This window comes from Diabrotica virgifera, chromosome 3, assembly GCF_917563875.1.
Source record: "Diabrotica virgifera virgifera chromosome 3, PGI_DIABVI_V3a".
NCBI lineage: Eukaryota > Metazoa > Arthropoda > Insecta > Coleoptera > Chrysomelidae > Diabrotica > Diabrotica virgifera.
In genome coordinates this window covers 32,833,640-32,861,324 of record NC_065445.1, presented here as the reverse complement: position 1 = coordinate 32,861,324, position 27,685 = coordinate 32,833,640, and the positions used below count along the sequence as shown (strand labels likewise).

The 27,685-nt window shown below is 31.3% G+C and overlaps 1 protein-coding gene across 2 annotated transcripts in view; it reads right to left on the bottom strand.

Annotated features, from left to right (window-relative positions):
• The window catches only part of LOC114329832 (5-hydroxytryptamine receptor 2A), an 895,697-nt gene that overhangs the window by 59,614 nt on the left and 808,398 nt on the right, over positions 1-27,685 (bottom strand). For both annotated transcript variants that reach the window (XM_050646408.1, XM_050646409.1), the window contains exon 6: positions 18,995-19,198. In XM_050646408.1, the coding sequence (XP_050502365.1) occupies positions 18,995-19,198 (204 nt within the window). The remainder of the gene's footprint in view (positions 1-18,994; positions 19,199-27,685) is intronic.

Below are 27,685 nucleotides of genomic sequence, written 5' to 3'. Positions count from 1 at the left end.
AAAATGAAACAAATTAAATTTTCTACAATTTTATATCTATCCCTCTTTATCGTAAAGTTACAAACAAAAAAGTTATAAACAAAAATAAGAGAAAATTTTGTAAGAAATTTCCTTTTGGAGGTTATAACTTTTTTTACGTTCATTTCACAATAAAATAACATCATAGCGATTTTGTAGACGATTTTTCAATAAACAATTCTCACTATAAAGTTGTTTAATTTTATTTATTATCTAGGTTTTACAGCGCTCCAAACTTGACCAGATTCTCGAATTCTCGTAGAAAAATAATGCATTTCTATCTATAATATTAGACGAGCGCGAGCGGCATTAACCGTTATGCCCACCACGAAAATCAAATTTAAGGTGAATGATTAATTTTGGTCTATTTTTATGTTTTAGAGGTCGCTGAATCCGAGTATGAAGTTTATTTTTATCTAGAGTTGGTGGAACATGTTAAAAAAATAAATTTTATGCAAAAATGCCAAAAATCAATTTTGATGATTTTTCAAATTTACCTCGCTATATCTTTGGTCGCTGTAAATATTTCCTTTTAAAAATTTTACTGTGTCATCTTTGAAGTACGTAGATAACAATGAAATTTGTCCACAATGTTTAAACACATTAAAAAAGGAGTTGTTAATTTATTAACATTTTGTCATCATACTTCGTTAGTTTCATGTTTACTTAAAAAAGTTGAGTGACAAACTTTTTAATTTATAATTTTAACCAACACAACAATAAAATATAGTTCATGAAGAAGTTTTTTGGAAAATTTTAAGTCAAAATATATAATAGGAAAAAAGTTATGGTACTTCATATACAAGCGGCACACCCCAAAAAACGCTTATATCTCGAGATCCTGACCACGGTGTGGTGAATGGCTAATTTTTATCATACTTTAAGATTTTGATAAAATCGTTCTTTTGCTATGCTTAAGAATTTTGGATTTTTCGGTTGCGTCATTCTTCTTCTGAAGCGGCGAATTTGTCCTCAAACAACTTCTTGGGCCTTTTCTATATATGCTTAGAGTTATAAGTTTTATAATGGGAAGAAAGGTCAAAAACAGATTAATAATAGCATAAAAATGTTAAAATCATAATAAATTGTATGAATAAAATATATATATACATAGAAAAGTAAGCCTAACTTTTGTTTTTACTGTATCCCTATGAGCATTCGAGAATCTGGTCAAGTTTGGAGCGCTGTAAAACCTATATAAATAAATAGAATTAAACAACTTTCTAGTGGAAATTTTCGCTGAAAGACCCTCTACAAAATTGCTATAATGTTATTTTACTTTGAAATGAACTGAAAAAAAACTATAACATCCAAAAAGAAAATTGTTAAAAAAAATTTACATATTTTTGGTTATATCTTTTTTGTTGGTCACTTGACAATAAAAAGTAATAGTAACAAAATTGTGTATAATTTAATTTGCTACATTTTATGTTTAATTAGATTTTCCGTAGGGTTGGTAGTTTACGAGATATAGCGCGAAACCCCTTTGCAACCCATTTCCAAGATGGCGACCGGGGGACAAGGATGGCGACCCCAAAAACTTGAACTTAAGCTTCTACTTATCCCCCCTACACATTAAAGAAATAAAATTGACTCCTCTAAGAAATGCAAGGTACGGCCTAAAAAATGTAACATTTTAATGGATTATTTTCTATTCTGATTTTGATTTCCTGGAAGTAATCACCCGTGTAGTTGACTATTGTTCTAAGATATGCATATTGGGCGACTTGTTTGACATTTGATCCGTTTATGAAGAGATTCTTGTAAAACATGGATAGCCATAACTTGTATTATTATATTGGTGAAGCAAAATTCATATGTAGACCGCTAAATAATATTTTAGCATTTAATTTGCTAAAAAAAATGATTCTAAATCAAGGAACAGGTTCCTTGAATTGGACACGTACCCTCTTGATTGGGACATTTTAAACTAAATGGGACAAGTTCAACACAATCCAGACTTTTGCATACAAAACGGCATTTTGTATTTCTAAATTTAACTCAAGCCCGATAAATACAAATTTGAAGATATATTGTACCCCAATAAAAACTACATAATATGTAGGTCTACATACACATTTTAACGGGTTTATAAACTAATCGAACATTCTTTAACTCAAAAGAAAATTCTAAAACAAGAACAGAAAATATATCAAAAAAAACTTCTGTTGTATTGGACACTGTTTGATTATGATGTCCAGTGATTCATACATAGGATCAGGCAATTACATCGACGCGTATCACCCCTTCTGTCCCTTCAACCTATACAGAACCAATAACAAGAGCCAGGAACCGCGCGTGCGGGGGAAGTGCAGCACGATCGACTATGTATCGCGAATGACCGTATCGCGAATAAAAATTCAGTTTACTTCAAACAGCAGCGAGAAACAGAACTACCTGACTTGACAATGACAAGTGTGATCTTGCCGAAACGTCGTCAAAATAATGGTTTTTCTGAAAACCAAAATTATTCAACGCGGAGTCAATCCCGGAAAACCACCATAAAAATATATAAATAAATATAAAAGCGACTGAAATTGCATGAATATGACATGAATGGAAAATATAATAATTGAAATATGTGCAATACAGTTTTGCCTAAGGACAAAGAGCTTAAAGCTCTTTGTAATTCACTGTTGGACGATCTGGTCTATTTCAAATTCCTTGAGCTCAGATTAATTGCGACATCACGTCCCGCCTGGCATCGTTTAATGGTGGCAAGACAGTGTCAACGCGTTCTCCGTCGTTTCAAAATGCTTCCGCTTGCTTTCTCCGAGATTCTATAGGGCAGAGGGGTAGTTATGGAGAATTGATGGGATACAGACCAATAAACTATTTTCAGATATTGGCCAAAGGGTTACAAAATAGCCAAGACGCAGTGAATTAATATTATACATGGTCATCAAAACATAAAACTTACTAGCACGTAATACTGAGATGAGTTCTAATATTTTTAGTTATTAAAAAGCACAACAAAAATTGCAAAAATAGTTATTTATGTACCAAGTCAGTAAAGTTACTCTTTATCGAACGAGCCTGATATTATGAGCAGAACGAGCGTTAGCGAACGAGGCGAATAACAGACGAGTTCGATAAAGAGTCTTTACTGACGTGGTGCATACAAAATTTTATCGCTAACAATTTGATATTGGTTTTAACACTTACTTACAATTTACAATTTAAGAACGTTTTTAAATTTTAGACGCAATAAAAATTGCATGACAGTAACGACAGATGACTTTTGCATGATGGCCTCTTTCGATTTTTAATCGATACTTATCAATATTGAATAATTATTAAATCGGTAAAATTTTGATTTATTTTATATGAATATAATTACAAAATACTACGGAATTTCACTTTTTGACATAAAGTTTAACAATGTCGTACATTTTGTACAATATTTTTACTAATTAAAGTAAATAAATTTTAAGGTAACTAAAATAAATAATCGATTACTGCCATAGACCACTTATATTCAACCTCGATTAATCGCGGCAGGTAAAGTAAAATTCTTCTTTCAGTACAATAAAGTACAAAGAAAAAAGGTATTCTTTATAAAATGTTCTGGATGGTCAAATTTTATCAAATTATTATTTTTTGAGATACCTCGTATAAAATTGAATAAAGTGGATATAAGATGTTTGTTTGGTTTTAGACCAAACAGAACATTTTATAAACAATAACTTTTTTTCGTAAAATTATTAATAAAAGAGTTATCATAATTGAAATAACTGAAAATAATGTTGGTTATTGGTTATCCATAATTTAAGAAAAATGTTCAAATTTTTTTTTTCAATAAGAAGAATGTAATTTCATATTAGAATTTAGTTCTTAATTTCAAATAACTTTTTATAATAACAATTTTCAATATTGTGAAAAATAAAGCTAATTTACTCTTGAGCGAAATTCATATTTTTTGACATACCTCGTATAATATTCATAAAATTTGATATCTGATGAATTTTAGAGGTTTTAGACCATGCAGATGAAGACTTTGTAGGCTTTTTATGAAGAATAACTTTTTTTCGTAAAATTAATAACAAAAAATTTTTCCATATGTTTCCAACTTACAGGGAGATACTGTATATATCGTACCCCGACTTACTCAATAGTGGCATAACCCTAAAAAAATGGGAAATCTGTTTTTTGGCCTAAAACGTTCCTTTAGGTGTTGCTTTCATTGTGGCATAATGTCATATAATTTAGTTCTGCAGTGCATAGTGCGCCTGTGTCGTTATTTCTATTTCTGGTTTGGGCACTCTCAGCATTAGCAAGAGCACCACAAGGCAGTTTGCGTTACGCTGTGATCGAGAGTTGATGTGTGACCGTTCATTTTTAAACATTACCCTGTTTAACATTTGTGATAATGCATTTGTTAGCCATAGTAAGAAAAATTACTCAAGTAAGACTTCTCTGGTGCCATAACCTGTGATATGGCAGGATGATAGCCTAATCCTCGAATTTTGAATATGGATGCCTTAGCAATAGCGCCTTATCATGTTTTAAGTACTTAAAAATTTAAAATTTGCTTGCAATGCTTTTTAAATGCATTTTTTTTTCGAAACCTGCAAAAACTAACTAGGTATTTTTGAAAAATTTAATCGCAGAATAAAAGGCTACATTATTATCGAGGACCGAAAGTCGGTGAGAACCTTTATAATGTGTATTTGAATAAGTTGGAGGAATTAATAAAAAAAAAGAGAAAATTGAGTGTAATTTTTAATTTCAAATAACTTATTGAAAAGAAACCTTTTGTTTATTCTAAGGGAATTTCTGCCTCGGTAATAATGTAATCTTTCAATCTACGTTTAAATTTTTAAAAAATATTTGTTAATTTTTTCAGGAATCGAAAAAATGAGCATTGCAAGCACATTTGGCGCCTATACTCTTAAGGATGAATTTCAGGGTAAAGCAATATCAATAACTAAAAATAAACAGTAGCATTATAGACTATTGATTATGTATTTTAGAAAGGAACTACAACGTTAACGGGGTTTTATTGTCTCATATAGACAATAGACCTCTCAGTATGAAAAAACCGCGGAGTGTTACCATTTAAAGGGGTGCGTTTTTGAGAAAAGGGTGAATTAGTCCCTAGGTACAGGGCGAATTAGGGTGAGTTCTATGCACTTTTGGTACAAACGTGTCTACAGGAAAATTGTTTCAGGTTAAATTTACTATAGAAATATCACATTTCAAAGTTAAAAATATATTTTTTTTTACAAAAATATATTCAAAAGAATAGAAAAGCAAGAAAAAACACGAAAGACAACGATATGCCATTGTATTCTTCTAATTGAAAAAAATGAAAAATATTAAAATTTTTCTCAAATTACGGATACCCTTGGCTATCCTACGGATAACTTGTTTAAAAACAGTCCTAGAATTTTTTGCAATACACCATTTTAAAGTAAAGAAAATATGCTGTTTTCTATTATACAATGTATATCCCTAAATGTACAAGAAAAAAAGTCATAATAAGAAATTTAAAAAATAATCAAAAAAAATATCAAAAATTAATAAAAGTATAAAACCTTGAAAAAGCAGAACTTGCTTCAAAATAGTCAAGCAACCTTATACAATAGACCATTTTAAAGGTAATTGACTCCTATTTCTAATAAATGTACCATTGCATATACCTAGAAATGCGTAAAAAAAGTTACAGAACAATGTTTGCCAAATAATGGGGAAAATGGCCCAAAAATGCTGTAAGCGGTGAACTTTGAAAAATTCTATTTCGGAAACTATAAATCCTAGAGACCTCTACCAAACGTCATTTTAACAAAGAAGGACGGTAATTATTTTTCGCCGAAGCAATGCCTATCCCTATATTCCTGTGGAAAAAAGTTACGGGGCAAAAAACAAAATTGCTTTCTTTTGTGTTTTTTTCTTGTTATTCTTTTGAGTATATTTTTGTAAAAAAAAATATTTTTGACTTTAAAATGTGATATTTCGACAGTAAATTTAACCTGTAATTTCGACAGTAATGTTCGACAGTAATTTAGACGTGTTTGTACTAAAAGTGCATAGAACTTACTCTAATTCACCCTGTGTCTAGGGACTAATTCACCCCTTTCTCAAAAACGCACCCATTTAGGTAAATGGTAGCACTCCGCGGTTTTTTTTTAAATTTAGAGGTCCATTGACCATATGAGATAATAAAATCCCATTAACGTTGCAGTTCCTTTTAGCCCACTTATTTTGAACATAATCAATAGCCTATTAGATAGTTCACACATAATCAACATGAGTGCAGAATTTGGTAAACGTAGATAAGGAAGTTGCACAAAAAAAATGAAGAGTTCAAATAAGGTTTGTTCCAACACAACGAAAATCGGCATGAAACGATCACAAAACTGCGCGCAGATATCAAAATAATACGTTCCATGGGTTATTTTGTTTACTGCGCAGTTTCGTGATCGTTTCATGGCGGTTTTTCGTTGTGTTGGAACAAACCTATAACATCTTGTTTTTGCTCTCTTGAAAAGTTTACGATTTCAGGGTCTGAGGTGAAGGCTGCTATCATAGGAGAGAGATTAGTACAGCCAAACTTTCCAAATTGATGAATAATGTCCAATACAGTTTTTATTATAGGTATCGAATATACGGAAAACTGATTAAAAATAAAATCGAAAACGAATATAAAGATATAGAAGCTGAAGAACAGGCAGGATTCAGGGCAGGGAGATCAACGGTTGACCATCTGTTTTGTATTACACAGATTATTGAGAAGAAACTGGCCGTCAACCAGGAGGTGCATCTGTTATATGTGGACTTAAGAAAAGCGTATGATAGCATCCCACAAAACAAATTATGGGAAGCATTAGAGAAAACCAATATAAGCGCAAATTTAATAACAGCGACGAAACAATTGTATACCAAAACTGCATCAAGGGTGAAAGTTGGAAGCAGGCTATCGAGAGGATTCCAAATTAGCAAAGGCCTAAAACAAGGGTGCTGCCTTTCACCGACATTATTTAAGATCTACCTCGAACAAACTCTAAAACTTTGGAAACGCAAATGCAAAAACATGGGATTACCGATCAGCAACAATACAATATACACTTTGTCATTTGCAGACGACCAACTTGTATTAGCGCAAGACTACGATGATATAGAATATATGACAAGGAAATTAATAGAGGAGTACAAAAAAGGTGGTTTGGAAATAAACATAAAGAAGACCGAATATATGTGTATCGGTGGGACACAGCAGGACCTTACACTGGGGAATGGCGAAATTATTAAACATTGCGACGCATATAAATACCTTGGTATGACCATCACACAAGAAGGAAGCGTAGACCGGACGATAGAAGAAAGAAACAACCAGGGAAGAAAAGCAATTACCCTTCTCAGTAGCATCCTCTGGGACCAGTCAATATCAAACAACAACAAACATAGAATATACAATACAATTGTTAAGAGTATAATCACTTACAGCAGTGAAGTATGGCAAATAAAAGAAAGATACAAGAGAAAACTTGAAGCAACAGAAATGGATTTCTGGAGGCGCTCAGCAGGAAAATCAAGATTAGAAAGGGTAACCAACAACAGAATTAGGGAAATAATGAATGTGAAACACACAATAGTAGATGACATTAGTACCAAACAGCTTAGATGGTATGGACACGTACAAAGAATGTCCGAAGAACGACTCCCGAAACAAATCCTAACGTGGACCCCTCATGGTAGACGAAAAAGAGGAAGACCCCGCCTGAGTTGGAGAGAAGGCATAAATCGAGAAATGAGAGAAAGAGAATTGGATGAAGACCTTTGGATGGACCGAAGTGAATGGCGACTAGGCATCGGAAGACGTAGGAGAACGTTTTAAAACCGATATATATATATATATATATCGGTCTATTTGCAAAAGCTATAACTATAATAATTATAATCAAGATAATTAAATTAATCTTGTAGAGAATGGACCCCAAGCCCAAAGTACCATTTTATTATTTGTAGTCTTTCAGCAGTTGTCTAGATCAGCGTTTCTCAACGTTTTACCATTTGCGCCCTAATTTTCCATAATTATTTTCACCGCGCCCCCTCGTTCAATAACAATATATCTACGCAATAATAATATACAGTCAAACCCGCTTATTAGAGTACCGCTTATAGGAACATCCCGGTTTAAGGAATAGAATTTTGAGATCCCGGAACATTTCCATTTACTCCTTAATAAATTTAACCGTTTATAGTGATACGTTTTAGTAAAAGAATCCCGCTTTATCTAATAATCCTAAGTTACCAAAAACTTTTTAGGTACAATTTCCCACAAATTTTTATGTTTTCTGGTTTTATAGGACCTGTCGATAATATTTTATTTCTTACTTTATTATGGGTACCAATTCTACCTTCCGCCAAACATTCACCGATCGTAAAGTAGGTACCTAATTTTTCAATTGTGTAAACATTCTTATTGCTCACTCACAGGGACGCGCCAAGTAACTTCGGCGCCGTCGTGCAAAATATTGATAAGCGCCTTGATCAAAATTACCAGGGTAGAAATATCAATCACTCCTTCACATTTCAACGTGGAAAACTATGAAATTTTTCTACGTCTACCCAGATTTTTTTTAAGGAAATAATAAGTACACAGTACTGTTATAAAAAATAATATATTCTTCTTCCTTCTTGTACGGAGACTTTAAAGCATGTTTATTCTTCAATATTTGCCTCCTAAATTGTTTAGATTATCGCACCATATTTTTCTTGGTCTGCAAATAATTCTTCGTCAATTTGGTGACTTATCTCGTGCTATTCGTACTATCCTATCCTCTGCCATTCTACTAATGTGTTCGTTCCACTCCTGTTTCCGTTTTGTCACCCATGTATTTATGTCTTCTACATTGCATGATCTTCTTAGGTTTTCGCTTCTCTCCCTATCCAACAGACTTTTGCCTGATATTCGTCGAAGTATTTTCATCTCTGTTGTTTCTAGTAGTCTAGTAGTTGTTAGAAATAATTTTTTTAAACTATATTGCATAATAAAAGAGAACAGAATAAAAACTATGTTAAAGTTATACAGCATTACTTAAAATTATTAAAAAAGATTGAAGATCAAAAAACGAAACATATTTATATTGCGATTTTTTAAACAAATGTACTTATTATGATGAAAACCAGCGGATATTTCTTATAGAAATTGAACTTTTCTTGTTTACCTTTGACAAATTCATTAATTAGATTTTCATTATTCAGGTCCTTTAAAAACTCAGATTCTGTAGAAATAATAGTAAGATTTTCTAGCCGTTCCTGACCCATTCTAGATCTTAAGTAATTGAAGCGTTTATTTGAAACACAACACTTGTCCAAAAATGAAAATTTTGGAAAATCAAGTAAAACTGCCCAGCTTTAATTTATTTCAAATTTTACTTTTATTAAGACATTCATTGGAAGGGATGTGGATATCAAAATAATTGTACAAACTTACCAAAATATATTCGAAAATAGCGAGGTATTGTGTTGTACATATAGATTCTGTTATGCTGAACTATTTCTAATACAAAAGAAACAAATATCACATTATTACTATCAAAGAATGCACACAACTGATAAATTTAAGGATAAGATCATACACACTTACAACTACCGTTGACTAGGATGGGACAAGTGTTGTTTTTACAAAAAACGCATGGACATCTGTTGTTTTTCTAAAACTTTCAAAATTTTCTATGCAATGTGAACCAAATGTGTGAACTGGAGAAATAAACTACTATTCTATAAGAACAACAAATAAAGTCGAATTTTCGAAAAATTGACATATGTTGTTTTTCAAATAAACGCTTAGCTAGAACGGCCGAAGCTACAGAAATCGGTACCTATAGTTAATAATATACGTAACGAAATAGTAATATTTGGAAATGAGTGGACTAAGTTATTTTTTGCAATGTTTTTTTTGCTTCAAAAAATATTTAGTTTTGAATTGGATATTTATTGAACTTTCCCGAGTCAAAGGGCGCCTTTAACGCCTTGGCGCCGTCGTGCGCCGCACGACCTTGCCCATATGGACGGCGCGTCCCTGCTCACTCACCGCCACGTCGTTGTCTGTTTAGATTTTTAACAGTTGGAAGTCATAACCCCTTGTAATATAATAACCGCTGACATTTTCTGGAGGGTAAAACCAATGTCAATTTTTTATTTATTATAATTTTAGAGCAACAAGTGACTAATATCGTTGATTGAGGTATTGGACCCATATTAATATTTCAATCAACGCTAATATCTTATGTAACAAAACAAATAGTCTCAGATTACCGATTATTTTTCCAGAAAAAAAGTAAGTCTGTTGGATATATGTTAATAAGAAAATATATATGTATACGTATATCTACATATTGCATACATTTCATACTTATTTGTGTAGGTATGCATGCACAGATAATGTAGTTTGGTGTTTTAATAAAATAAGTAATAGTTACACTAGGTACTGTATTATTGACATAAAAAGAAATAGAACCATATACATAATATATGTACATAACGTGTGTGTGTGCATGTAAATACATACTATGTACATGCACATACAGTATGTACCTCTACAAAGTGTGTTGTACTATTACGACGTATATTCGGTACATATATTTCTGCTAGCCACCACTGATCGGTTATTAGAATATCCCGGTTATAGGAATATTTTTGCTTGGCACGAAGGCTATTCTAATAAGCGGGTTCGACTGTACCTTGAGCAGCATGAAACCTAATAAACTAAAAAGACATTGGGAAACGCTTCGTAGTGAGTACATTAACAAACCCCGAGAATTCTTCTGAGTTAAAATTAAAACGGCGTGAAAAGTAAAAATTAGTTTTAACAAAAACTTTGACTGTGAATGAAATAGCTTTACTTGCCTCTTATAAAGTCTGATATTAAATAGCCAGATCTAAAAAGCCTAACACTATTGGTGAAGATCTTATATTACCAACTGCAATCAAAATTGTAGAAACTGTGTTTGGAGATAATTTTGCTAAAAAATTGGAGTTTATACCTCTATAAAATGATACTGTTGCCCGCCGAATTGGAGATATAGCTGAATATGTACAGGATCAGCTAATCAGGAAGTTGCGTGAAAAGCCGTTTTCGATTCAGCTTGATGAGGCAACAGTAGCAATAAATATGCTCATTTTATTGCCTACGTTCGATTTTGTGCTGGCAGATCAGTAGCAGAACTACTTTTCTGCAAACCAATAGAATTGACAGCAAAGTCGCTTGCATTATTTGCTATGTTAAATAATTATATAAATGAAGCAAAATTAGAGACACTGTATAATCAACAGAGAAGCTCTGGCTTGAATATTGTGCTAACTACGGTTGTAACAATAGTTAATTATCTACATAAAAATGAGACCTTTGAAAACTAGAATCTTTTCTGTACTTTGCAAAGACGTGGATGCGGTACATTCAGCATTATTATTTTATTGTGAGGCAAGCTGGTTATTACGTGGGAAATTTTTACAACGTGTTTTGAATTAAGACATGGAATCGCCATTTTTCTAGAAGAAGAAAAGAGGCCGCAAGCCAAGATGTTTCACGATGGTTTATTTTTGATGAAATTAAGTTACTTGGCTGATATATTCGAGAAACTAAATATTTTGAACTTACAACTTCAAGGGGCCAATACACATATATTTGATACGAATGATAACATTAACGCTTTCTGTAGAAAATTGAAATTGTGGAGCAGAAATTTAAAGCAAAAAACCTAGAAATATTTGAAAATGTGGATGAATGTTTTAAAACTTACCAGGTTGAAGAACAACACGTGAAAGTTGTTTTTGTAACCATTATGAGTGGTAAGTTACTTACCCCTGATAGTTATGAGTGGGTCGGGAATCCGTTTCAAATTACACCCGAAGAGCTCTCTACTGCAGAAGATGAAACCTTCATAGACTTCACAGCAAATGCCGAAATCAAGAAACAGTTTAATATTAGATCCCTCTTTGAATTTTGGGCAGGGGTAAATGATGAGTTTTCTTCACTGAAAACCAGAGCGTTTCGTATACTATTACCGTTTCCACCATCCTACCTTTGCGAAACATGATTTTCCACGATGGCTGCGTTAAAGACCAAATATAGATCACAGCTAAATATAGAGAAAGAACTGAGAGCGTCTATTTCTAATATTACACCCTGTTTTGATAAGCTTTGCTCTGCAAAACAGGCCCAAGGAAGTCACTAATTTACATTAAATTAGTTGACTTAGTATTCAGTGCTCATAACTATGTATAGCTCCTTGTTCATGGGTATTTTATTTTTTTGTTTGTCTTTTTTTTTTTTTTTGAGTGAATTTGATGGCCTTGGCCGAGCCAATTAGCCAGACATTTTGTTATTTTAAAAACAAACAAATTTGATTTTTCAATCAGAGGAATTTTTTTTGTATTTCTAACTCTAAATACATAACAAACTAACATTATCTACAATTATTATCTAAATAATACTCTGTTTTGGTTGTTCATTTTTTTTTTGTAAATTTTTATTTTTTTTTGTATTTTTTTTGCATTTTTTTTATATTGTTAATTTGTTTTTTTTATTAATTTTTTTATTGTTATTTTTTATAAATTGTTTTTTTTTACTACGCTAAGACGTAAACCCGATTCATCCTCGCGGAGGTTTACATCTTCTTAGTTTTTTTTTTTTGCATTTTTTATTTTTTTTTGCATTTTTTATTTTTTTTTTGTTTTTTTTTGTTTTTTTTGTTTGTCAGAATTTTGTTTTGCTTTGATTTTAGTAAATTAGTCAATGTTTTAGGTGTTTTTTTTTTATATTTTCACGCCCCTCATTGCTAAAAGCGCGCCGTTGAGAATCACTGGTGTAGACAGTCGGCATTTTGAAATTGATATTCTTTCTTTTAAACCTTTAACAATTTAGTTTCCTACAACACAGCTGTCTTATGGCAATTTTATAAAATTTTCCTTTTTGTTTCATTGGAATATTTCCGGTGCACAAGATAATAATATGAGAGTTTCCTTCAAGAACTTGTCTATTAATTCTTTCCAGTGTTTCATATCAATACTACATCGTCAGCATATAATAAGCATCTGGGTTTGTTACTGTGTAGTTTCCCTGCTACGTCTATGCATTTATTATCTTAGGAAATGTCGCATGCAGTTTTTGTATTCGGCTAAAACCTCTACTAAAAGCCTTCTCTTAATAAGAATCACTGACGTAAAAAGATCAGTCTCTCTCATTTTAAAATACCCAATATTGAAACGTTTAACTTCGTCAAATTTAGTACTGAAGTCTTCTTAGCACTATATAACAATATATACCGCGCGCTGGAATAACTCACATTAACCATTTTTAGCACATAAGCAAATATCGATTTTTGTAAATATTGATAGTAGGCTATGTCATCAAAGTTTCGAACTTTTTATGACAGCTGTTCAGACTCTTGAAGTTCACCGATTTTAAGTTATGAAATACGATGTTTTAGTGTAAGTTACTTCAATGTGGTAAAAAAAAGAATGATCCTTTTTGGTTTTCAGCAGCTCTCAAAAGTAATCGGTAATAATAAGTTCAGTTTTGTTATCATTTATTTATTTATTAGTGATTTTTGAAACACTCAGTCTGGTAACTAGGCAGCCAGAGGCAAAATGAGGAATGATTTTAGTTCATTGTGAAGCTTGTCAGAATTAACATACGGAAGTAATAATTTTTAGTGACCTCATTCTTTGTCGTCCAAAGAAAGTGGACTTGGCAATCACCAAATGGCTTAAACAAGAATAATATTAACTGTATATTATTATTATACAAGAAACTTAATACAAACAAAAGAAATGAAGGACAAGCACAAAATGACCAATGAAGGAAATCCCCAGTTTTTCTTACAAATTTGGATTCGTTACGTAAAAGTAGGCAACTTTTATTCAAGACGTTTTTCGAACTGTGGATAGATGGCGCTATAATTGGGAAAAACGATTTATCCTGATACCATAGGTAAATTATAGAAACGGTCTAATATCTCACGAAATACCCTTCCAAATGAGAAACCAAAAACAGATTTTTAATCTTTTTTGAAAACCTATCGAATAACACCAAACATGACCCTCCAACCCACCCCTGGATGTGGGGTGGGGGTAACTTTAAAATCTTAAATAGCCCCCACTTTTTATTGCAGATTCGGATTCGTCATAAAAAATTAAGCTACATTTATTCGAAACATTTTTTAAAATTTCTGATAGATGGCGCTAATAAATCGAATTTTTCCAATTAAGGCGCCATCTATTAACAATTCTAAAAAATGTTTCGAATAAATGTTGCTTAATTTTTCACGACGGATCCGAATCTGTAATAAAAAGTGGGGGGCTATTTAAGATTTTAAAGTTACCCCCCACCCCACATTCAGGGGGTGGGTTGGAGGGTCATGTTTGGTGTTATTCGATAGGTTTCGAAAAAGATTAAAAATTTGTTTTTTTTAGTTTCTCATTCGGAAGTGTATTTCGTGAGATATTAGACCGTTTCTATAATTTACCTATGGTATCAGGATAAATCGTTTTTCCCAATTATAGTGCCATCTATCCACAGTTCGAAAAAATGTCTTGAATAAAAGTTGCTTACTATTATGTAACAAATTAAAATCTGTAAGAAAAACTGGGGGTTTCCATTTGAGATTTTAAAGTTACCCCCCACCCCACCTCCAGGGGGTGTAGTGGGGGTTGGTGTTTGGTGTCATTAGATAGATTTTTGAAAATGATTGAACAAGTATTTTTCAGTTATTCGATCCGATGTTTAGTTCGCGAAATATTCGACCGTTCCACTACTTTTGGGACACCCTGTATATAATATGCGCGACATTATTCTTTACAAATCATCTAGGCTATCTGCAAAAACTACTGCTTCATCAGCATATCTAATGTTGTTTAAGCGCAGTCAGTTCACTAATATTGAATATTAATTGTTTTATTTTGGACCGAAATATACAGTATGGTGCAAATGAAAGGAATAAATTTGTTATTTCGTAAACCGGTGACTTTAAGGAAAAATCCCGAAACAGGTCGATTTTTATTTTTAAACTATGATATTTTTGCATATATGGCGTACTAGTGACTTCATCCATCTGTGCATGATGACGTAATTGATGATTTCTTTAAATAGGAATAGGGATCATGTTTTAGTTCATTTGAAAGGTTATCCAATTCTCTATTCAGCGATATAAACATTTATATAATTATTTATACAGAGTGTTCAAAAAAAATTTTAAATTAAATTATATGACAAAGAAGAAGAAGAATGTATGTAATTTATTTAATTCAAAATACATTTTATTCTTACCCCAAAAACAGCAAAAATGTTTATTTCTCAAATACACATTGCTTTTCCATTACATTCAATGTTCAAGCCAGCTCCTTCCAGCGACCTGCCTCTTAGAAGTTTGAACATTTAATTTAAGCGAAAAGCAATGTTTATTTGTGAAATAAACATTTTCTCTGATTTGTGACAGCGGTAAAATGTATTTTGAATTAAATAAATTTACATACATTCTCCTTTTTTTGTCAAATAATTTAATTTAAAAATTTCTTTTGGACATCCTGTATAAACAATTGTGTAAATGTTTATATTACCGAATAGATAATTGAATAACGTTTCAAATGAGATAGCCCTCGACCCCTATTCCTATTTAAAAAATCATCGATTACGTCATCACGCTCAGATGGATTACGTCACTAGTACGTCATATATACCAAAATATCATAATTTAAAAATAAAAATCGTCCTGTTTCGGGATTTTTCCTAAAAGTCGCCGGTTTACGAAATAACGAATTTATTCCTTTCATTTACACCATACTGTATATCTTCGCTACGAAAGCAACAATTTTGTCTACCCTTGTAACCTAGACAAATTTTTAATCTCGAAACAGATTCCAAACAAAAAAGCATTTGAACTGCAGAACGTTTGTTTAGCTGCAAAACGTACTACACTTACATCAACATATCAACGTAATTGAAACTCATATTATATTCGTATTAAAACGAACAGAATGAAAAATCTCGAATCCCGTGCTATCCCATTTTAGTTTTTAATTTAAACGTTTCTATATAAAGCTAGTGCAAACATAAAATAAATTTAACAATGTAAGTATAACAATTTTAATATTTTTCGTAAAACTGTTAAAAAATAAAATATTAAATTTATTACTAGTAAATAATGAATCTAAAATGATTATTAACAGCAAATAAAATTATCAGTAGTAATTGCACAAGAGCTCTGAAATTATTGAATTTTTCCCGAGTGACACTTTGACAGTTTTAATTTCACGAGCCGAAGGCGAGTGAAATTATATCAAAGTGTCACGAGACCAAAAATTCTATATTAATGTCAGAGGTCGAGTGCAATTTGTTGCGATTATTTCATGAATAAAACTGTTCAAAACCAAAATTTTATTGTAATTTATTTATGTAAGTACCATTAAACACACAGTGTTTATAAATATTTGACGATTTAAAGTCATCACTTTTATAATTTTTAAAACATTAATTGTCATTAATGTCACTGAATGTATTTTTTCGTAGCAACGAAGGGCATCTGACGTAATATACTTAACGACGGGAGATTATCAGTAGTAATTGCACAAGAGCTCTGAAATTATTGAATTTTTCCCGAGTGACACTTTGAGAGTTTTAATTTCACGAGCCGAAGGCGAGTGAAATTATGTCAAAGTGTCACGAGAGCAAAAATTCTATATTAATTTCAGAGGTCGAGTGCAATTTGTTGCGATTATTTCATGAATAAAACTGTTCAAAACCAAAATTTTATTGTAATTTATTTATGTAAGTACCATTAAACACAAAGTTTTTATAATTATTTGACGATTGAAAGTCATCACTTTTATATTTTTTAAAACATTAATTGTCATTAATGTCACTGAATGTATTTTTTCGTAGCAACGAAGGGCATCTGACGTAATATACTTAACGACGGGAGATTATCAAAAATTATCGAAGTAATTTAGATTTCTGTAGCTTTCTATTGGTCAGAATCTCCTATGAATGAAATAATCAAAAATTATCGATTTAATTCAGATTTCTGTAGCTTTCCATTGGTCAGAATCTCCTATGAATGAAATAATCGTTAAAATAAAAAATAACTACATATATTGTCATATTATCATATTATTCTTCTTTACGTGCATTTCCGCGACAAAGTTTGGCAATAAGCATGGCTATTCTGATCTTAGATGCTGCTGCTCTGAATAGTTCGGTTTATGTGCATCCGTACCACTCCCTCAAGTTACGCAACCATGAGATTCTTCTCCTTCCTATACTTCTCATGCCCCGGACTTCCCCTTTTATAATTAATTAGAGTAAGTTGTATCTCTTATTACGCATAACATGCCCCAGGTATTGCAGCTTTCGTGTCTTTATATTTTCCAATATTTCCATTGGTTTGTTGGCTCTACTCATGACTTCATTGTTTGTTACATGCTAGATCCATGGTATGCTCGATTATCATATTACAAAGAGTAATTTTAAAAACAATCAATAGAGAACAATATAGTGCTTACAAATGCAAATAAAGGTAACACTACTATTGTTATAGATAAAATAGAATATAATAACGAAACAATAGAATTAAAAACAATCAGGATTCTATTATACAAATAAAAAAGGTTCAATGAGAAAGACTAATTAAATTAAACTTTAGAAAACGCAAAATCAATACTAAACTCGACAGAACAGAAATACCAATGTATCATGAACCCATGGTAATTCTTTAGGCTATAAAAATTTACATCTATCTTCACTGTTGAATTTTAGTCTATTGAAAGAGCTCTATGCGGTTGAAGAGAAATTTGGAGACATTGTTATACTATCAGATTCTTTATCTGCACTTGAGACAATATCACAACCAATAACCAAAAACATAACAATGAGTTGTTATGCCATATTGAAGTCAATCTCCCGATTTAAATATAATAGCAATGGCTTGGTATTTATCTGGGTAAAAGAATATGTTGGTAACAAAAATAATCAGGTAGCAGTAAATCAAATAGGAAACTTAGTAATCTCCAGGGACTATATTCCAAAATTGATACCTATATCGGTCAAACCGGTAGAACCTTTACCAAACGTATAGTCGAACACAAAAGGCTTTCAATAATAGATTCTGCGCAAGCATTTCACCTTCTAGATCATAATCATTCGTTTAATGACCAATTTCAAATTCTTAATATTCAAAATAAAGACGTAAAGCTATCTTTACCAGAAACTATGGAAATTAATAAATCAAAAAATATAGGTATAATTATGAATAAATAATTTAACACAAACAGTTCTCCCCTTCACAACTTCTTCAAATATGACTTGTTAAGTTGGTAGATTGCCATGATACGTTGCAGGGTTGTTATGTCGAGTTGAAACACTGACTCTAACTTATAACTTTATTTATTATTTACAACATCCATCAACATAAAGTTACTAAGATGTTGTTTCGCGGGGTAGTCCTTCAGGACACCCTTCTCACAGGACGGCTCACTAGCATAGTAACGATCTTATCTTACTATGAATAATGACAATACTATAATGCTCAATTTAATCCCTCTGGGCATTTATCTCTTCTTCCAACTCGGACTTGGAAGTAAGCTATACGTGAGTCTCGGCGAGGTTACACAAACAAACTTCGTCAATCAACCTTCGTTTTGTTTGTGTATGTAGAAACAATATCTTTTGTAACAACCTAAATTACTTAAAATTATATACGTTATTTTCGATACATATTATATTATACAATAAGGGTTTTTTCCCTTACTGTACAGACTATAAAGTGTAAACGCGTGGCACAAATATATCACTTGAGAAAAAAACTCTTTGAAACAGCTGTAGTAAAAATAAATTGTAATAGTAATAAATTTTGTAGAAATGTAGAAAACAAAAGTTTGCAGTGTTATGTTCTTAGATAAAATGAACTTCTACCAAGTAACTGGCGAGTCAATAATTTTATTAAAAATGTTTTGCAAAAATTAAGGAGCAACTTACCGAAAATTGGTTAAATTAGATGTAGTATGATTCAGCTGCAATTTAAGCGATCTTAATTTGCAGTTTCTTGTTTCCTTACTAATATTTTCAGGTGTCTGAGTACTTTGGTCTCTGCGATCAGTTGATACTGGTCCTGTTCCGTTTCCTCCATTCACGTATGGAAGTTGAGAATGTGAGGAACTCAGTCGTAGGTTACTTGTAGATCTGAAAGGTTTAATATTGCTATATTAACTTATAGGGGAGTGCATATAGATTTTCACTTCGGAAAAAATCAAACAAGATAGAACTTTTTGTAATTTAATTAAGAAATGTTTAATAAACAACATATCAAAAAGTTCTAATCGAGAAGTGGGTGCTTCATTTTTTATTAAACAAATGAACTGCGAAATTAGATGTTTTTTTAAATAACTCTGAAAATATAAACTTTAGAAAAAAAACTGACTTGACCGTCGAAAAATTCAGAAAATTTTACAAAAATAACCTTATATAAAGATTTTTTTTTTTAAGCTCCATTTAATTTACAATCTGTTATCACTCGTAACAATAAGTAAATTTTATGACAATTATCAGAAGAACAAATGACATGTAGGAATTCTCTCCTGTGAGAGGCTTCCTTTAACATATAATTAACAAACAAAGTTAATAATGTAGTGGTAAATGTTAATTAATTTTATTTAAATCTGTTTAATAAGTCTGTAGGCTTAAAACGCTTTAGTCGACGCACTTCATCGTTGTCATTAAACAGTTCGCGCAGTAAGTGATTAGAGTGAGCACTAGTTTTGTTTTTGTATTTTTCACTGTACTTTGTGACTTCAGTTTTTACGGATTGAACTTGTAGGTCTTTTTCTATTATGTTGTTCGAAACATACCACGGAGCACTGACTATAATTCGAAGAACTTTGTTCTGGAATCTTTGTAGGATTTCTAGGTTTGAATTACTAGCAGAACCCCATAATTGAATTTCATACGTCCATATTGGCTTCAGTACGGCTTTATATATTAAGAGCTTATTTGTGAGATTTAATTGTGATTTTCTGCCAATAAGCCAGTAAAGTTGTCTTAGTTTGAGACCCAATTGTTTTCGTTTTGTAAATATATGTGTTCTCCATGTTAATCTTCTGTCAAGATGTAAACCTAAATATTTGAATATTGAATGGGTTGCATATGTGAGTCCATATTAAATATAGTAATGAAACACAGACTTACTCACAATCATTTAATTATACTTTGACGACCGGTTTCGATCTCTACAATATACAGATCATCTTCAGGTCGGCGTTACAAGTAGTTAAATGCTACAATAAGAGAAAACTTGTGTTAGACCAGTGTCTGATTGAAGAGATGTTAATAGAAAGCCAAATTTAAAAATTTTTTTATAAAATTTTTTGAAATAAAGGTTTGCAACTGTTGACATTTCAGAATATTGGTATATACAAAGTCAAACCTATGAGTAAAAATGCTCATAGGCATGTATGTGCAAATGGGTGCATACAGTTTGAATTTGTTGAGATTAAAATTTTTAACCATTAAAAAACAAAATAAACATAAACTGACTTAAATATGCTTCCAAATTCAAAGTAGTAATAATAAAAGAGATAGTAATATTGTTCTAATCTACTTACATGCCGTTACAAGGATTGCGTTGCAACTTAGTTGTTGTCATATTAGTACGTCCAAATTATGCTAATTGGTTTGTTGGGATAGTGATAGGGTAAACAGACATGTTACGTAGGTTAAAACACAGTAAGATTTCGAATTTGGAATGGATCCTGATCAGGATCCATTCCAAATTCGAAATCTTACTGTGTTTTAACCTACGTAACATGTCTGTTTACCCTATCACTATCCCAACAAACCAATTAGCATAATTTGGACGTACTAATATGACAACAACTAAGTTGCAACGCAATCCTTGTAACGGCATGTAAGTAGATTAGAACAATATTACTATCTCTTTTATTATTACTACTTTGAATTTGGAAGCATATTTAAGTCAGTTTATGTTTATTTTGTTTTTTAATGGTTAAAAATTTTAATCTCAACAAATTCAAACTGTATGCATCCATTTGCACATACATGCCTATGAGCATTTTTACTCATAGGTTTGACTTTGTATATACCAATATTCTGAAATGTCAACAGTTGCAAACCTTTATTTCAAAAAATTTTATAAAAAAATTTTTAAATTTGGCTTTCTATTAACATCTCTTCAATCAGACACTGGTCTAACACAAGTTTTCTCTTATTGTAGCATTTAACTACTTGTAACGCCGACCTGAAGATGATCTGTATATTGTAGAGATCGAAACCGGTCGTCAAAGTATAATTAAATGATTGTGAGTAAGTCTGTGTTTCATTACTATACTAAATATTTGACTTCATTTCTCTGAGTAATCATTTGATTATTTAATAACACTGCTGGACATATACCTCTTCTTAGTGTAAAGGTAACATGGGTTGATTTGGTCTCATTAACTCGAATTTTCCATTTTTTTAACCATGCTTGGATATTATTAAGGCTGGCTTGTAAGTTTCTTGAGGCAGTTACTGGATCATGATGTGAGGCGAGTATTGCAGTGTCATCTGCGAAGGTTGCTGTTATTGTAGTTCTTGAAGTTGGTAGATCTGCAGTAAAAAGCTGGTACAGCATTGGTCCTAACACGCTACCTTGCGGTACTCCTGATTTTATTTGGTGTAATTCTGAATATTCTGAATGGTATTTAACTGAAAAGAATCTGTCAGATAAGTAAGAATTTAGAAGTTCATAATACGGATGAGGCAATAGGTTTTTTACTTTATAGAGTAGGCCTTTGTGCCAGACTTTATCGAACGCTTGGCTTATGTCAAGAAACGCTGCTGAGCAATATCGTTTATTTTCAAAGTCGTTGCTGATATGTTTTACTAGTCTATGGACTTGCTCTATGGTTCCATGTTCTTGTCTAAACCCAAACTGATGTTCTGGTATGAGATTTTTGCTATCTAGTATTGGCTTGATGCTTTTCATTATTAATTTTTCCAGCACTTTGGAAAGCACAGGCAGTAAACTTATTGGCCTATATGATGTTAATTCCTCTAGTTTTTTTCCTGGTTTTGGGATCATACTTATAACTGCCATTTTCAGTTGTTGAGGAAAATAATTTAATCTTATTATTGCATTAAAAATTTGTAATATTGCCGTTACTCCTTTCTTTGTTAATTTTTGTAGTATCCTACCCGTTATCAGATCATAACCTGAAAATATAAACTTTAGAAAAAAACTGACTTGACCGTCGAAAAATTCAGAAAATTTTACAAAAATAACCTTATATAAAGATTTTTCTAAAATTAAATCTGTAGCTTCTATAATTTTTTATTTATAACTCTAAAGTCACCCTTCCGACAAACATTGGCGCCCTGTAAACTAGCGTACGGCCAAGTACACGGTTGAGTTATTTTAATGTAATTCTTTAACTAATGGATCAAATGAAATTTTATAAATTGATCATGAAAGAAGAATAATTTAGCCATCTTATGTTTGTAATAAAAAGAAATAAAATATATGGTCATAAGTATGGTGTGGGCGGAGAGTGAGACTTACATGAATTTCGTTTAAGAATGATTTAAAAATGTGTAACTAATACAATTTTTCTTATAAAACTCTCAATTTTGCACAGCTTACCTTTCAGATATATTACTAAACGATGTTTCTCTCAAAAAAATCTCAAAAATTTAATTCAAAAATGATACGACGTCTCAAAAAATGTAATTTTTGAAAACTTCGTAGTTTTACAGAATTACCACCACTTTAAGACGGTATTACTCAAGTCTAAACAGATTTATTACAGTTTTATAGGTGCTGTTTTAAATCTTAGGATGTAGTCTTTAAAATGCACTAAATTATTTTACTTCAGAAATGAAATAGACTATTTCTTTTTTGGAGTTTAGTTCTAGCAGCCGTAGAGGTAGCATCGTTTAATAGTGGCTTGTGAATTTAACCAATATAAGTTAAAAGTTAAACAGTTTTTATTGTAAACACAACTGTAAGTAGAAAAACTTAATTTTTAAAAAAGAAATACAATTTACATTTCAACGTTCTACTCAATCGAAACCAGAATATTGCCTTAGAACAGTTGAATAGTTTTTACTATAAACACACCTGTAAGGAGAAAAACCCAATTTTTAAACAAGAAATACAATCTACATTTCAGCGATCTACTTAATTGAAACTTGAGTATTGCCTTAGACAAAAACTTAAGTAATTAGTGGTACCTTTAATAGTACGGTTAATATTACTATAATGGATTTAAATTGTCAGGCATGCCATAAAATTATAACACCGACAGATGGTAGCAAACTGGAATGTTCTGGATGCAAAACAACATGGCACGGTGTTTGTGCTCAACCTCAACCCTTAAATTTTTCACCTGCAACCTTGTTGACATGGAAGTGTCAAAATTGCACCACAGAAGCAGATGCTAGCACAATGCACTTCAACGCAATTATGGCTCAGCTTGCTAATTTAAGTAACGCTATCGCAACATGTAACACTCGAATGTCTGACTTACATAATTTAGTAAATTCTCAGTCGACAAAAATTGACGCTTGCATCTCGGAAATAGCGGTTCTAAGAAGAGAAAACGAACAGCTAAAAATTAAAATCCAGAAAATAGAATCCTCTCCTCCCGAAAATATCCTTATAGAGCTGGCTGATAGAAAACAAAGGGAAAAAAATGTTTTGCTCATGGGTGTTCCAGAAAATACAGAATCCGATGAAGTTAATGCACAACAAATATTAAATCAGGTAGCTCCTAACTTACAAATAGCTTCGCATCGCCGGCTTGGCTTTCCTCGCCAAGATATGAAACCAAGGCCGCTGAAAGTTACTATGATGTCCAGTGAAGATGCCCTTTTTGTTCTTAAAAATAAATCTAAACTGAATCAAAACTCAAACTCAAACATATACATAAAACAAGATCTGACACCTTGCCAGTCAAAATATCTAGCTGAATTACGAACAGAGCTACAAAGTCGTATAGATAATGGGGAGAAAAATTTAACGATTAGATACATAAACAAAATACCTAGAATTACTACAAGAGGAACAACCAAACGTGATAGAGAGGAACAGGAATCACCTAGACGTGAAAAGGGACTCAAGACTTCAAAGCCTGCTTTATGTGGGGCAAACTCATCTGTACCTGAATAGCAATCATTCAAAATAGTATTTTGGAACTGTCAAGGATTTGCCAATCTGGATGAATTTGTTAGAGATTACGATGATTTTTCGGTTTTATGTCTTACTGAAACATGGCTACTTAATGAGTGTAATAATTTGTCAATTGTTTTGTCATCCTATAATGTTATAAGTAGTCCTGCTTCGAAAGAGAAATCCGTGGGCAGAGCAAGCGGTGGTATCTACATATTTTATAAAAATGTATACAACTGTGTAATTTTAGAAAAAACACCGTGGTGGCTATTTTGCAGACTGGTTTCTCCTTCGGAAGAGTCTATTATTATTTGCACAGTATATTTTAAACCGTCCTTAGATATTGTGTATATTCTAGAACTTTTTCAAGTATCTCTGTCGGAAATTCTAGAAAACCATTTCGATGTTCCGCTTCTAATTGGCGGTGACTTTAACAGTAGAATATCAGATATTGGAGAAGTTCCGCCAGAGATGCTGGAGGGCACAAATCTATCGGAGTATCGTCTAAGCAATGACATGGTTTTAAATACTAAGGGGCGCCATATTATTGACTTCATGAACACCAACTCTTTCTGTCTACTTAATGGGAGGACTGAGTCTGATACACCGGCACAATTTACTCACATTAGCAAAGCTGGAAATAGTGTAATTGACTTAGCATTTATCCAGAACAGTGCAATACCTATTATCCGGTTAATATGGCCCCCCTTAATAATTGCACCGACCTTATTGGTTGTCTTAATAATGTAACTATAATATCCCTGAAAGCAATTTCAATATATATTTGGAATATCATAAAACTTAGATCTTTTGTTTTAAATGAATAAGCTTCAGTTTCTCCTTCATTGGTGTTTATTTAAGAAAACAAGTCTCCATTTCAGTTAGTAATAGCGATTAACTTTTGTTTAAATTTGTTAATAGTTACTTATGTTCTAGACTAGTTGTTAGTTATATTCTGTACTTCAGTTTCTCCTTCATTGGTGTTTATTAAAAAAACCAAGTTCTCCATTTCAGTTAGTGATAGCGCTTAACTTTTGTTTAAATTTGTTAATAGTTATTTATGTTCTAGACTAGTTGTTAGTTATATTCTGTACTTACTAAACTCATTGTTATAAAACTGTAGTTTTTAAAAACAATAAATGTCTATCTATCTATCTATGAAATAGACTATTTCTTTTTGAGAAAATTAAGAAAGATAACAAAAATGTAATACAAAAACCGAAAATTACCAGTTAAAAAAATGTTTATACAAAGTGATCAAAACTTTTTTCTATAAAACTTTCCTAAAATACATTTAATAATAAGCTTCAACAATAATAAACCTTCAACAAAAAAAATTTTTTTTGACTCATATACAATATGTCTGCGTAACTTGAAACCTATTGATAACTTTTTTATTATCAGTTTTATGAAAAAAAGTTATTCTTTATAAAATACTCTGCATCGTATATAATATAAGATGCAACCATCAAATGTCAAATTTTATTAATTTTATACGAGGTATGTCAAAAATATGAATTTCACTCAAGAGTAAAGTACCTTTATATTTCACAATATCGAAAATTGTGATTGAGAAAAGTTGTTTGTAATTAAACAAGAATGTGTGTGTGTACTTTGTACGCACGTAAGAAGTTATACTTCTACTACATATTATGTGATTTTTAAGACAATACCAAAAATTTTAAAAAATAAAAGAATAAAACGCACAAAAACACATTGAAAAATGCCACAAAGAAAAAATGATTTCTGAACGATAATAATTGTTGGCAAAAATTTTAAATACGCATTTTCTGAAAAAAAAATTATATAACAAGTATACTTACAATCATAACATGCATAAAAAATAAAAAAAATAAAACTTGCATCGGGAATTGAACCCGTGAATTTCGTGGCGGTTTGATTCGTCATCGAAGCGTAGACTCACTCGTCCAATCCCACATTATTTATAATGTGGAAAAATACGGTAACTGAACGTTTTACAGTTTGACAGTTGTTTTGAAAATTAAATTATGTAGTTTAAATTTTGTGGAAGAAAATATAAAAATATAACAAAACAGTAAGAAAACCATATATTAGATGAAGATTGGTAGAACTTTTGTTGGTAATCAAATTAAGTATGTAAATCAAAGCATTACATACCTACTAGATAAATAAATCTACGCCAAAAAATCATACTTTAAAAATAAAAATCGAACCTAATTTGGTATTTCTCTCTAAAATCCGCATTCTTGAGAAAATAAATGTATGTATTTCAACCTAATCCAAAAGTATAATTACAATATGATTATAATAAAAACTACTTACCAAATTAGAATGAGTTTTGCTTGTCCAAAATAGTCCAAAAGTCCAAAAATATAGGTATATGAAAACTATTTAAAAAGGCAGTATAACTATTAACTAACTTTTGTTTGTTGTTTCTTTTCACACAAATTTTAAAACGCAACAACCATAAATAATTTAACTACAGCTGTGCCACCGCCGCCATATTGAATAGTTTTTGACATGTCATTTGAACATCCAATCAGAACAAAGTTATAATGCGCATGCGCCTGGTCGCTAGGTTTTACCATATAAAATTCACCCTCTATCGCCGGTAAAGAAGTATAACTTCAAAAATATGTTTCAGTGTTAAATTACATCCTTCTAATTAAAATATTGTGAATAATAAAGGCACTTAACTCTTAAGTAAAATTCATATTTTTTACATACCTCGTATAAAATTGCAAAAGTTTGATATCTGTTAGTTGTATCTTAGATTTTAGACCAGGTAGAGCATTTTATGAAGAATAACTTTTTTCGTAAAATTGATAATAAACTAGTTATCATAATTGAAATAAATCATTTTTTCGATTAGAATGATGTAATTGTATATTAAAACATAGTTTTTAATTTCAAACAACTTTTCATAATAGCATTTTTTGATATTCTGGAATATGAAGGTACTCTTTAACGAAATTTATATTTTTGACAGTACTCGTATAAAATTGATAAAATTTGATATATGACGGTTGAGTTTTAAATTTTCGACTATCCAGAGCATTTTATGAAGAATAAATTTTTTCGTAAAATTGATAATAAAAAAGTTATGCATGTGGTTCCTAGCTACGCAAACATACTGTATAAGAGCTTCTGTATAAGAATTTTTAAATTGTAATACGATATTCGGATTCAGCATAATCAAAAACAAAATAGAAACATATTTGATCAAAGTAAAATGATGAACTCAGCGATATTTTTAAAATTATTTATACAAAATAATTGTTATTGTTTAAACAATTAATAAACAATTAGCGGCCAAATCTGCAAGTAGAACTTTTTACTTTAACATGTATATAAACTAACAAAAAAGTTTTAGAAAAATATAAGCTTGTTTGAATTTTTCCGAAACAATTCATATTTTCGTTCTAATTGCACTCCCCTATTAAGTAATCTTGTTATATTGCTGGAAATATACTAGAATTTATAAAATATATATTTTATTTATCCCTCGACACCGTAAGGTACAA